Source organism: Carya illinoinensis, chromosome 3 (assembly GCF_018687715.1).
Source record: "Carya illinoinensis cultivar Pawnee chromosome 3, C.illinoinensisPawnee_v1, whole genome shotgun sequence".
In the NCBI taxonomy this organism is placed as follows: domain Eukaryota; kingdom Viridiplantae; phylum Streptophyta; class Magnoliopsida; order Fagales; family Juglandaceae; genus Carya; species Carya illinoinensis.
In genome coordinates this window covers 18,404,669-18,418,413 of record NC_056754.1, presented here as the reverse complement: position 1 = coordinate 18,418,413, position 13,745 = coordinate 18,404,669, and the positions used below count along the sequence as shown (strand labels likewise).

Below are 13,745 nucleotides of genomic sequence, written 5' to 3'. Positions count from 1 at the left end.
CCTTTTACTTTCATTGATTAGATCCCACGAGTTAGTGATCCGGATCCCGAAACTTCCCAAGACTCCATTTTTTTGGTAAAAATAGTACCACACTTCCACTTCATCGCAAAGGCTGACAGAAGGCATAAAGTGCTCAGCATTCTTCTGCGGGGAAAGATTAATTTGAGTACACCCTATGATGCTGTAGGAAAATACTGAATGACGGACGGATCGACACCTTACCTAATGCCAAAATGCCAGTCAAAATCTTGATCATCAACTTAATATTACAACTAAAAGCAGTGCTGTTGCTAGATAGATACATATTAATTTGGAACTTGATCTTCCTTCCTTTTTTCCTTGGACGTTGAAAAATAATTGGCGCTGCGATCATTTCATGTATGAAACGACCAAAGATTCATTATTTTTGGAAGATGATATCCGTCAAGTCCTTGATGTTCTTTATGCTGGGGATTTTTGTGAATAGGAACATTTTCCTAGTCCAAGAACGGCATAATTTTGTTCTGAAAAAAGCAATATGCGTGTGGGCTTTAATTGTTTTTCTGTTTGTTCCCACTAAAAGTACGGACTGCATTATCTCTGATTGTACACTCCATAGCTAGCTGCGCCAGAACTATGTATCGAGTTCAACTGTTCAATTGGAATGGTATTGTATCAAGGGTTGTTCGGGAAAGATTGAATAAAAAGTATCATGAACTAGTACTGCATGGTAAGATAAAACATTCCTGCATTATCGCATTATATCTTAAAAAAACATGTTCAACCGAGAGAGTAAAATTTCTATGCATTTGGAGAAACTAGTTACACTTCTTTTTCCCCCAATACAAAGGTAGTTACAAAATGCACTAGGCCTTCAAGACAAGCAGAGGTCACAGTACTTACGTTCTTTCCCTTAACTTGCCCATTTTTCTCTCTGTTTTTTTTTTTTTTTTTTTTTTGGTTTCCGCCTCTCTCTCTACCCTGAACAAGAAATTACATGATCTTTTTCCACCCTTATATTCATGGAAGGGTGGTGGAGATATATTCCATCTTATTATAATCACTTTACACCTTCGACTGTCCTCCAAGTGACGGTTGTTTCCACTGAACCAAGCGTTGCAAAAAATCCCTAACCTGAAAATCAATAAAGAAAAGAAAAAGATGAGTCATATCCTAGGCATGCAAAAATTCCTACAACTTTTTTAAGTAATCAAATTACAGTCAAGTGCATGTATTGGCCGGTACTTGCCTCGTCTGGTTCTTGCAAAGAATAAGATGCGCTGGTTTCTTTTGGGAACTTAGAGACAAGAATGCCAAAACCTTGTCCTTTCTCTCTTAATATCTAATGACAGAAACAAAACAAAAATATAAAGCCTTAATTAGTCTACTAATGAAACACTTAAAAACGTTTGGAGCAAAAACCAAAGGATCGATATGACATCTAAAACATAGGATACCTTGAATGCATCTTCATCTGTCCGATCATCTCCAATGTAAACAGGGAAAACGTCGCTACAATTGGCAAATCCTGTCAAAAGAGATTACTCATTATTATAGAGATAAAAACAGAAATATAATTAATTATTAAATGATTTAAGCGACTAAAATAATCACTACTTTTATGGTATGATTGTGGGTAAGTGAAAACTTACCAAGAGACTCTAACAAAAATTCAAGAGCCTTCCCCTTGTCCCATTTAATAGTAGGACGAATTTCTAGCACCTGTAATGTGCAAGAGAAGCCATATTCAGATCAAGTGATCACTGAAAAATACAAATAAATTAATTTAATAGGTTTCCGTTTAATACCTTTCGTCCTTGGGTAAGTCGAAGTTCTGGGTACTCTTTCAGCACCGATTTAACTTGTCGGAACAGTTCATCCCATTTCTGTATTTTCATGCAGTGATCAGTCAGACGACCTTTCCACTAGTTTTGGCATAAAAATGCACAGAATATACGTTGCTTTTTTTTTTCTTGAAACAAGTTGCGCAGAATATACATTAAGATGTACGTAAACAGAAAGATATAATAACAATAGTGATGATGATTGTGATTGTCGTAATACCTTTTCCTCCACACGTCGAAAATGAACAGAGACGCAGAACTTGTTATTCTCCACTTTAGCCCCTGGAGTTGATTTAGTTTTCTCCACCAAATGTTTGTAAAGCTGAAAGATTCATGTTTTAAAATCAGCTAACTGCAAATGATTCTGATGTTTGTGCCTATCGAAAGTATAAAATCATGTTAAGTAAAACCCGACCTCGTCGATCATCGGAAGAAACTCGCTTGCGGGTTGGAACAGAACAGCATGACTACCCTGCAGAGCGTAGAGATGAAAATCAGGAAAATTAGTAGAAATTTAATAAAAATGGACAAAAAGTATGGGAATTGAAGGATATCACAGAAAGTACAGAACCAGTTTCAGCTCACTCACTTTCTTGTATTTGGAGCCTTTTGCAGGCCCTTTAATGTCCATGCCATGGCTTCCGGCATAGTACAACTCTGCTAATTGTACGAAACCGTAAACCTATAATTTATACAACACAACTCTTTCAGAAAAATGATCGAAAGGTTTCGGTTTAAAAATTGGTATTTAAAGTTAAAAATCGAAACAGAGTCACATGAAAATAAAGAATCGATCGAACAACTTGAAATGTACCTTGTCTCTGCACCTCCCACTCACAATAGCAGTGGGAAAACATCCTGCCAGTTTTCGCACCGTTTTTCTCATCTGAGAATGGAAAGGAAACAGAGTTAATAACGAATAGAAGTTATAAACAACGACACTAAGATGACCGAAAGCCTAGAACAGCAGAACCAACCGCATCAGACATGAAAGCTTCATCGGGGTCATCGACTATCGGAGAGAGTGTGCCATCATAGTCCAAAAACATTACTATCTGTTTTCCCTTTGAGGCATCAATGATTTGCTCAAACATGTCCAAGGCTGATGGATGAGAAACCTGTTTGTAAAGAATAACACAACAAAAATCAGATTCACCATTCCCAACCCCAACACCTGAAAAACCCGGAAAAAAGAATGCTCCTTTCTTTGAACGGGTTAGTTACTCACAGTCCAAGAACTCCTCCGGTCATGATCGGCCAAAGAAGGTGTGGATTTGATATGGGTGGGAGAAGAAGCTCTCATTGACTCAACCCAAGCGTTTATTCTTCCCTCACCATTGATCTCAAGGTTCTTCAGAAGCTCCTTCGTCGAAAAGGAAATGTATCGGCCCGGCTTCTGTGCCGTCATCGTCAAAATAGAAGATTTCATAGTTATTGCCATGTTGAGACCAGATTTCTTATCGGAGACTATCACATTCTGTTTCGTCATCTTTACTCTTTTTATCTTCCGAAACTCAAAAAGGTTTAAAGTTTTGCAGAGAGTTCTAAAGCTTTTCTTATCAAACCAATACTATGAATCCCGAATCAAAAAAGAAGAAAGCGATTGGAGAAAATCTTGGTTGTTGAAGCAAAACAACCTCAATTTTGAGATAGCAAACTCCTCGGTCGTTACGAGGCGCTAAAAGTAGGTGAAAATAGGAAACGAAGATACAGAGTACTCGGGTAATATGACAAAGTGCACTTATAGCTTCAAAATATGGGCAATAAGAAGAGAAAAGCTGAGAGAGGTAACCAGCGAACGCAAACAGACAGGTCTGTAGAAAGCAGAGGCCAGAGAGGGAGAGAAAGACACAGAGAGAGAGAGAGAGAGAGGTATGGGTGCGAGAGAGATATAGCCCGAATGGTCCATTTTATAGTTGCCTCTGGACACAAACCGACGAGATGGATGCCTCTTGGAAAAACTTCAAGAGGGACCCACTCCCTAATCCTCCCCACAGAAATCCTCCGGGGCCCATTTTTCCTCCCACGTTGGGGCCCCACCACTGCTTAGTCTTCCACAAATGCAATAAAAACCGGCTGACTCCGCCGTCGCCGTAACAGAACTAGCAGTCCCGCGTCGTCGGTCAGTTAAATTTTTTTTTTTTTTGGGGGGTCTACGGACTGGGCATTCCTTGGCGCTTTCACCTGAACTGGGATTCAGCCGCGTGGCCTCCCTTCATGGTTCAGATGCAATTGGGTTTTGTCACCGGCTCTTGGCTTTAACTTTCCCCTAACCGGATTAACGATATGAATAATGCTGTTTTGTTCTTTTATTTTGCTCTCAGTATGGTTCACGTATTTAATTTTTTTTATTTATTAGAAAAAGTGATTATTAGTATATTAATATTTTTATATACAATTTTTTAAAAATTTCTAAAAAAGACAAAAAAATTAAAAAAATAAAATGTTACCTAAAGGCATGCCCAACTGTCACTATTGGGTGGCACCCTTATACTACTCTTAAGGATATTGATTGCTCTCTTTTCAAAAAAAAAAAAAAAAAAAAGGATATTGATTGCTAAGTCGCCATGAGTACAATAACTTTCTCTTAAAAGAATATCATTTTACAAATGAAAAAAAGAGAGAATATAAACATCAAAAGTCAAGAGTTAAATTAAACTTAGGCAAAATTAAGAATAAAAAATTTAAATTTTTAGAAGGTCACGAGGTAAATCTTATAATATTTATAATTAGTTGAATAGTTGTTAATTGAATACAATTAAATAATATTATAATATAGTAAATATTGTGCGATTCATTTAAGTAATTATATTTATATAAACATCTAATAATGTATCATTAATCCCACTTTAAATTAAATTAAAACAATTAGGCTGCAAGAGAATCTCATGAAACCGGTGGACGAAGGTATAAAACCAGTATAAGTCATAAAATGATAGATATTAAATTAATAAAAAAATGGTCCCCCAAACAACTTGAAGAAAAGTTCAATGTCTCGCCCCTTGTAATGGTGGGACTAAAACAAGCAGCTTGAAGCTTTTAATGGTTATTATCCAGTCAATAAAAAAAACCAGCAGCGCTTAATTCCAACCTTTCTTGAATCCCCCCCTAAAACGTACTACGTACATAACTACTACATTGTTGGGGGGGCTGTTTGCTAAAAAGAAAACAAAACAAAAGCAGTCTAGGCACTACCTTGTTGGGGGGGCCATGCAGTGAATAGTCGCACTGGCAGATATATGCAATTACTCAAGCATCTACCAAACCGTGACTTTTGACCACCCTTGATGATCTGAATATTACTCAATTTAATTCAGTCTTGCTTTCATTAGCGTGTATATATATATATGTATGTTTGTTACACTCATGTAAGCTAGCTATATATGCTACACAATGCCGAATAAGAACTTAAATCTCTGAGTTTGAATAAGAACTTGACGAGACCATAATCCTCATTTTGAAGTCCTAATTAAAAAATATTATTGCCATGAATGTCAAGAGTGCTGCAACTATATATGCTACACAATGCCAAAGTTTGATATCTTTTACTGATCAACGATATTTGAATCTCTGATGATATGATAATCACCCCCCTTGCAATAGTAATAAACTGGGGGCATATAATTGTCACTTTGTAAGTTACTATCTTTCGGTGTGATATTATACGGCCAGTACTATCATTTTTCTCTTTCTTAATTGATTGGATAATGTTATTTCCATAAAAACTGATGTTCTGAAAATAAAAGCTGAAGTTTTTTATACCCAAAAAAGGAAAAATACTATCTAAAGTAGTATATTATTGAGATTGGTAAAAAACTCTGACACCTCACCAATGCCACTAGATGATAAGAGCCCAGCTTTTGTCGCTTTCTATATTTAAAAGAGAATTGACGAATTACACAAAAATAAAATTACAAATTGATGTAATTTGATGTGATATATCAAATAATAAAATTACTTTTGTTACAAAGTAGATCTAACAGATTATATGAAATTATGTTAGTTTGTTAGTTTATTTTATGTAATCTCTTTATATCTATAGTAATCCTTTTTTATGTAATCTCTTTGTGCCTGTAGTAGTTCTTTTTGTATTATATTCTTAACACTTATCTTGTATGTGGGCCAGACTCTCTCTCAATGAGTAAGTCAAGATTTGAGTTCAGGACCTCTACTCTGATATCATATAAAATTACCATCTGTTCTAAAAGTTTAAACCGATGAAAATAGATAGATTCTATTATTTATATTATATTCTTAACAATAGTATTAGCTTGTTTTATCATAAGACTGTATAAGCTTACTGGGAGGGGGTTCAGGAGCATGTGCCCCTAAAACATGTTTAATTAAAGAAATGAGTTAAATTAGGAATGAACACTTGCTAAACTCGTATGAATAGAATCTAAAGAAAGAGAAGTACTGCCCCCACAAGAGTAAGCAAAAGAAAACAGTTATTTGATGAGCACATTCTAGCAGATCAACTCTTTCAAAACTTGATATTTACATGATATATAATAGAACCCAAATCCAATTTTGCCACACTCATGATCCCCGGCCATCCTGTAAACTAATTAATTGCCTTTGTCGCTTTGTATAATAATAATTAAGGTTCTTAAGCACTAGTAATATTCATTGATATTAAAATTATTGCATATTTCTTTTTACATAGATTAGTTCTAGTTCATGTACTGTTGCGTTGTGCATTGAAATTCTAACACTAAAAAAAATCATAATCTCGAGACCAATCATCTTATTATTTAATATATATATATATATATATATAGGGTCGACTCATGAAGTGCTTTCATCACTACTTTGTATAACTAAGAAATCAGCCATGATGTTTATATATGAATCAGTACATATATGATGTTTGTTTAAACCAATTCATGAGTGATCATGCACGTCAACATTAAAACTATAGAGCTTCAACTTTTGTAACAACTTGAAAAACATGATCAAAGCAATAGATCTATCTAAGACAGCTTAGTAAACTATGTTATTGGAATTCTAAATGTCCCCTTCATATATATAGAGGGACTTAAGAGTATCATCGCCAACCTGTTTTAATTTATAACAAAACGGCACGTTTCTCTAGTTAGCTTAGAATTAATATGTTACCGGTGAAGTTGTATATACTAATCTGTGGTCACTGTACTAATTTGTAACTTTGAACTAAAATATATCTTAACCGCGAGGAAAAAGCTAGCGTTGCTTAAAGCTACATGTCTGTCAGACTATCACATTTGAGAGAGAGAGAGAGAGAGAGAGAGAGAGAGAGAGAGAGAGAGAGAGAGAGAGAGAGAGATGCCATGTAAAGTACAAGACAACTGGCCTTCTTCAAGCCATTGGTTCCCTTCTTTGTATCTAGCCTTGAAACTGGTGATCAAGATTCAAGATGGTCGTGGAATCACCTTTTTTTTTTTAACGTACTATATTCCCTTGCTATGTCTACTTATCTCCTAATAATGCAACTAAGACTAGTCTATAATTAAGAAGAAAGCCACCAAAACAAAACCCTCGTGATCATGACTTGCAGCCCAAGAATGTGTATATTATATAATGTCATAAGATAAAGATTCTCAAAATTAGAAAGAGATCATCAGCAACCGACTGTAAAGACCAACTAGTAAAAAATCACCATTTCCAAGATTCAAATCCTATATATATATATATATATATATATATATATAATATGATATTCGGTGAAGTGAATTATATGCCTTCTCTCAACAAAGAAGCTAGGTAGGAAAGAGATTCTGATATTATATGGTCGTGGCGTTCAGAATTTGTCACATGCAATATGGCCATTTGTTTTGAGGACTTCTATATTTTTTGAGTATCTTTGTAGTTTTATATTTGTTTCACACACACACACTTTAATGAGTTTGGATATCCTTCTTCCGAACGGTACGTACGTTACTTACTAGTATAGTCGTCAAAACAGGAGGCAGGCCGGCATTCGAGTTGGAAATGCCCTAAAGTAGCTGATTTCTTTTTCATTTCCAACTGATAAAAGTGCACGGAGATCAAGTGAACTAAAGAATATAAAGAAAACCTTGTTTATTTTTTTAATCAAAGAGATCCCGTGTTATTCGCCTAAATCTACGTTTCTTTAATAATGCCGTGTATAATTGTAATTCCTATATATGCCTAGGCTCCAGCTTCCAGTAGTACTCCTCTCACGACTCATCCAATGACCAATAAAAAGTTAAGTCATCGAAGATGAGTAGTTTACAAATAATAAAAAATTTTGTACGTAGTACCAAGAAATTGAACACTCCCTTCTTTAAAAAAAATAAAAAATAATAAGGAGATTATTGCATGCAAGGGATTTCAAACTCTTAATATACGTAATTTAAAAACTTAATTGTATTATACTCTTATAGAAAATAAGGAAGCAATAGGACATATCTATAGAAATTAAAGATAAATGTTTTAGTTGCAAATAGATTTCAAAAAAATAAATGTATAAACTAACTTAGATTAATGTATTATGTTAAATTATAAAGTTATTTTTATTGTAAAATAATATGTCAATTTATCAATTTATTTTTATATGATTTTTTGTAAATGTAATTACAAAAAATTATGATAAAGTTACTTTTTTATGTTGAGATCTACTGTTTTTTAAAAAGATTATACAAGATTTATATGTCCTAAATCTTATTAATCATTTTTCTTTGACAAATTAAAAACTCAAGCTAGTTTATCGATAGATAGCATTCATTGATAACATAATTATGAATCTTATAAATTAATGCATGGGCTAGCTCGTAATAATAAAAATCATATTAATTAAAAAAAATATATTATTTTAATTTATAATATCATGTTTTGTATAAAGATATCCTAAAATAACAAATATAAATTTTTCAGTTTTCATTTGGATAAAAAAAATAAAAGAAAAAAAACAACAGAGCCGCCCCAAGTCTAATGAGCGAAGTTGTAGCCGCCTACCCAGCAACAAAGAAGCACAGATCCCTAAGGTTTCAGAACTCAGAAGTCCGACCTGTCTCGTATGCACAGCCCTCCACTAGAGCCTGACCGTAGCTAGGGACAATAGCCACGCACGCTGTTGTACTAAATCTCCGACACCACACGTGTACCCCTGTGCATCGCATCCCTTTTCTTTTTTCTTTTTAATTTTTCTAGTCTAGGTGCTAATTACCCAGTACACGTGGCCGAATTCCTGGAATCCCACGGTGGCCAGATCAGGCACGTACACGACATTGAGGGAACAAGTCAACTCCGATGGTCGGTGGTTTTGGGAATAAGCACACGATGACATGCTTTTTTCTTTTTCTTTTTTCCAGGTTGCTTCTACTGTCTACCTATCTTTATTTATATTTGTAATAATAAAATATATAGGATCCGTATTTTTTAAAGAAATAAAATATAAAATTTATGTAAAAAATTAATTTTTTTTAATAATAGACTTTTTTTTTCTTAAAATAATATACAATATTTATATAAATCATTACTGTATTTAATATTATTCATATTTTAAAAATTAAAATTATGAGTAGTAATCGGCCATGTGGTGGTATAACATTTTTCAAAATAGTAATATTAGTGAAGTGAATATATATTTTGCTCGAAATCAAACAATACTAATTTTTGTATATGGTGGGGAATAATTTGGGTTAGGTATATCGATATTTCAAGAACTTTGTTTCTATTCCAAGGAAAAAAAAAGGCACTTTGGTTATTAGTTAGCACATGGGTTGCAAGGTCATGAGGCAACATACATATATGCGCAATTAATGTATTATTCTCGGGTAGAGGGAGACTTTGGCTGCATATGTTTTTGTTTGTTTTATCATTTTTGCAGTACTGAGATTAATTAGTGTACGTTGCTAGCTTGTTCTTTTGGTCCCTATAGTCTATGAACATCTTTAGGAAAAGTTGATGATTCAGATGAACATGAGTTAATGGACCCGTCACGATCGAGTCAGTAGTACCGGAACTGGCATTCAAGATCTTATATTTCGTATAATAAAGCCACGTTCAAACTGCACTACAAGAAAAACGGACAATTACGACCAATTTATAGCAACGAAAAGAGTATTAGCAACCAATTTTGGTTGCTAATACTCTTTTCGTTGCTATAAATTGGTCGTAATTGTCCGTTTTTCTTGTAGTGCTGGCTCCAATAACTCAATCAGTAACGGAGAAAACTTGAAGAGAAAGTATTACATATAGAGCAACAAAATTCTCTATATATATACATATGTATATAAGTGACGTATATGGTATGACGCTACGGCTAGCTTGAAAATGCCTTTTCCGTTTCCCACCCAACTTTTTTATTGGGGTGGGTTTCGCAGAAGGTAGGACTTTGAATTTTTTTAAAAACGTGCATGAGGATCACTGAAGTACTCGATCGATCTTCGGTGCGTGGTCGATCGGGTGGAGGCGGTAATAAAGGTTTCGCATTTCATTTTCATTAACAGTACCGCATGCATGATGCCTATATATATATATATATATATATATAATTGCATGCATGCGCCCTTGGAATATTGCATTATTGGGCCAAGAAAACTAATTTCATAATTATATAACCACAACTTTTTGGTACTCAATTATTTAATAAAACGAAAAGAAAAACGTGACAATGCCACGTCATTAATTAAGCGCACTAAACGTTACGTAATACCTACACCGGGCTACACAAAATTAGTAAATCATGTTATATATGAGAATTAAAAGCTGATCAAAAGGAGTACGTGGAGGTGCTTAATTATTGTGACGATCGAGCATTTGAGTTAAACCAGCTCGATCTGTATGCATGAGTACTTAAACCAGCTTGAACCTCTTTATATATATATATATATAATTGGCCATGGAGTTGTTCCTAAATAGCTACAGACCATGAGCATGATCTGCTGGTGGACATGGTGATCATGAGTGGGGAAGAGCAGTACTCGTGGCAAAATATGAGTAGTGAGTACTAAAAGTAAAATCAATCGAATACGTCGTCTGCAGGCCTATGTCTTGTGCGGGTAACAATCAAAGACTTTGGTCCAACTAATTGGGGGCATATTATAAAGTATTATATATATTTCAGTCACCCAAGCCAACGTGCAAGTGGCCAAACTTAATTAATGGTAGCAGAAGTATGACACGTAGTTTGACGTACAGGTGGTGGACACCCACATATATATAGGCGCGCAGTACTTTTAAATATATTTTTGATGCATGATGGATCATACCCTAGCTAGCTAGCTAGCTTGCATCGCCAATCCGAATGAAAATAATGTCGACGATCGATGACCATGTAATCATGGCATGCCCGTGTTGGTAATTGACAGCCAACCGCCTGCAACGGATCAGATAAATATCATGTTTTGTTCATGATTATGTGTAGGACCCGTGTTCTCCTCCCCACCTTGGATATTAATTAACATGTTTTGAAATTATAAACCTCTCTCTCTCTCTCTCTCTCTCTCTCCTTTTTTTGGTTATAACATTTCGTAACTTTACCTAATATAGAGAGAATGTCTAATCATATAATTCCGTACGTGTCTATACGTAATTGCCCAAAACAAGCTTTAGTAACTAATTAATTATTAGACTGTTCAAATTAATTGAAAGATTGAGGCGCCCTTTACCAATATTAACATAAAACATCACAGGATAACAGGAATTAAACATTGACTTCCGTATACTTATAAATATGGCCTAAGTATCCCATGTAAGAATATTATTGATATTCATACAATTTTGTACAAATATTTTTGCAATCACTACTACATATATAATAATTGTAATCATAATCAATCCAAAGAGAATTAACTTAATTAGAATTTAAAAAAAAAATGGGGGTATATATATATATATATATTGCATGCATGGCTATATATATATTGCACGCATTGAGCCATGCATATTATGTAATCAAGAAGCCTTAATTTCCTAGATCTTAAGTTATGTGGTTAATTAATTAGGTGGTCCTATATATGGAAAGTTGTGGTTGGCCATGTCCTCCTCCTAGCTCTGATCCCCGCCGGCCCTAACCACAAACTCTCTCTTCCATACGTTTTGTTTTCCTTGTTTAGGGAAGTCGGGTGTAATTTTAATTAAATTCTCATGGTGTGAATTTCTTCCACGTTTAAATGTGACATTAGATAATATTGTTACTAAGCCAAGCTAGGGTACACATCATATATATGGACCAACAAACTGATCTGTCTAATATAATAGTAATTGGGGACCATCCTCCTCACAAAAGGCCGAAGGTTTCATTTTTCATCCTTGTCATGCGAATCAAACACTAGTGTTTTTACACATGATAATATCTAGAGAATTTGTCTCGGTCGTGGATGAAGTTAATTAGTCATCTCAAGAAGAAAATGAAAACCCAAAAGATCTGTTATATCAATTTCAACTTTATATCAAAATCAGGACAAAGCTAGCATGCATGGACTTGATCTCCATGCCATGACCTTTAACTGATCGTGTCAATATTATAATTCAATGGGTTGCATGATGGAACAAATAATGCTATGGGAATATATGTATACACACACAAAAGTAACCTACGAATTCACGATCTATCTGCAATTAGAAGGTCAAGATATGCCAATACTTGCGTGAGAAAAGGGGGGAAAAAAGGTCATAATTAATTTGCAAAAGTGGACAAAAATTATATATGGACCAAACACCTATCGAAAAGGGCACCGTCCAGGACCATATTATTATAAATATGCCTCCTTAGAGTAGGTGCCCAATTTGGTTTTGATCTCATTGCTTCAATCTTACGACAATATTTTTCAAATTTATCTGATGACAGCATCGGTTGAGGGGATATCAACACGTGTCCAGGAACTGATTTCATTTATGGGTGAATATAAACTCGTTCAAAGAAAATTAAAATTAATATAATTAAGGGAAAAGCTTCAAACCGGATTAGGTGTTTAGACTGCATGCAGGAGAGTTATATGTATTACGGTAGGTGTGAGTCAATCGTGAAATTAATATGGCTTTGAAATTACTAGCTAAAGGAAAGTTGTAATGCATGTTCTAGAATCTAGTTGGCAAGGTGCTATTGCAATCTTTTAAATGTAAATACCACAAATAATATATATATATAAGAGTTACTAATAAATGAGATCTCATATTGTCCAAAAAGAAAAAATTACTAATTCGGTATATATTAAATAATATTATTTTAAGGTTCTCTCATTAGTTTGAGGTTCTCTAATTTAAAAGATTTTGTTTGAAAGTTAAAATATCTCAAATTATCTGAATTTATCTGTAAATAGTAGTGAATTTATAAAATATTTGAGTGAGATTTTATGTAAGAGTGTTTGTTCCATTGAGATGTGTTTAGATGTATAAAATAGAGATATGTTTAACCTTTTTTATGAAAAATTAAAAAAATAATAAATTTTATTAATGATTGATTTGTTGTTGTCGCGATAAAAAAGTAGTCAGTCGAGCAAGTTGTATAAAAGAGCCTGCATGTAGACCATGCACATAGCGATGAAGAAGTAGTCAGTCGAGCAAGTTGTATAAAAGAGCCTGCATGTAGACCATGCACATGGCTACCCATCTTATGGGCTAAGGACCCACAAACCCAAAGAATGTAGAATACATAGCTAGCTGCCGGGATCATGACCCACAAAAGAAAAGTCTGTGTTTGACTCCCTTAGTCCCTTGCTAGGGCAAGTACTAGTAAAAGATTAAATTCTTTTTTATTTAAGCGGAAAATACATGATGACTAGCATTCTTTGAACACTTACATAAATAATTGGGCATTTTACTATCAATTCTTGGAAGAAGATCAACATGTAGATGAAAGTGAATATAGGTTTAGTTTTTGTATCCTCCAACGGCCAACGAAACCAGGCAATATGCATGCATGCAATTAGTGGTTATCATCGGATAAAATCGTACGTTAGCTATATTATATGGCTA

The 13,745-nt window shown here is 34.3% G+C and overlaps 1 protein-coding gene across 1 annotated transcript; it reads right to left on the bottom strand.

Moving 5' to 3' along the window:
- Positions 1–710: 710 nt before the first annotated feature.
- On the bottom strand, positions 711–3,717 carry LOC122303603 (probable trehalose-phosphate phosphatase J). Its single transcript, XM_043115444.1, has 11 exons — positions 3,052–3,717; positions 2,801–2,941; positions 2,638–2,709; positions 2,413–2,505; positions 2,239–2,295; positions 2,044–2,145; positions 1,788–1,865; positions 1,632–1,701; positions 1,437–1,507; positions 1,229–1,321; positions 711–1,113 (listed from the first exon to the last, which is right to left on the bottom strand). The coding sequence occupies exons 1-11, from the start codon at positions 3,310–3,312 to the stop codon at positions 1,045–1,047; spliced, it is 1,107 nt and encodes a 368-aa protein (XP_042971378.1). The 5' UTR covers positions 3,313–3,717; the 3' UTR covers positions 711–1,044.
- Between the last annotated feature and the right edge of the window lie 10,028 nt (positions 3,718–13,745).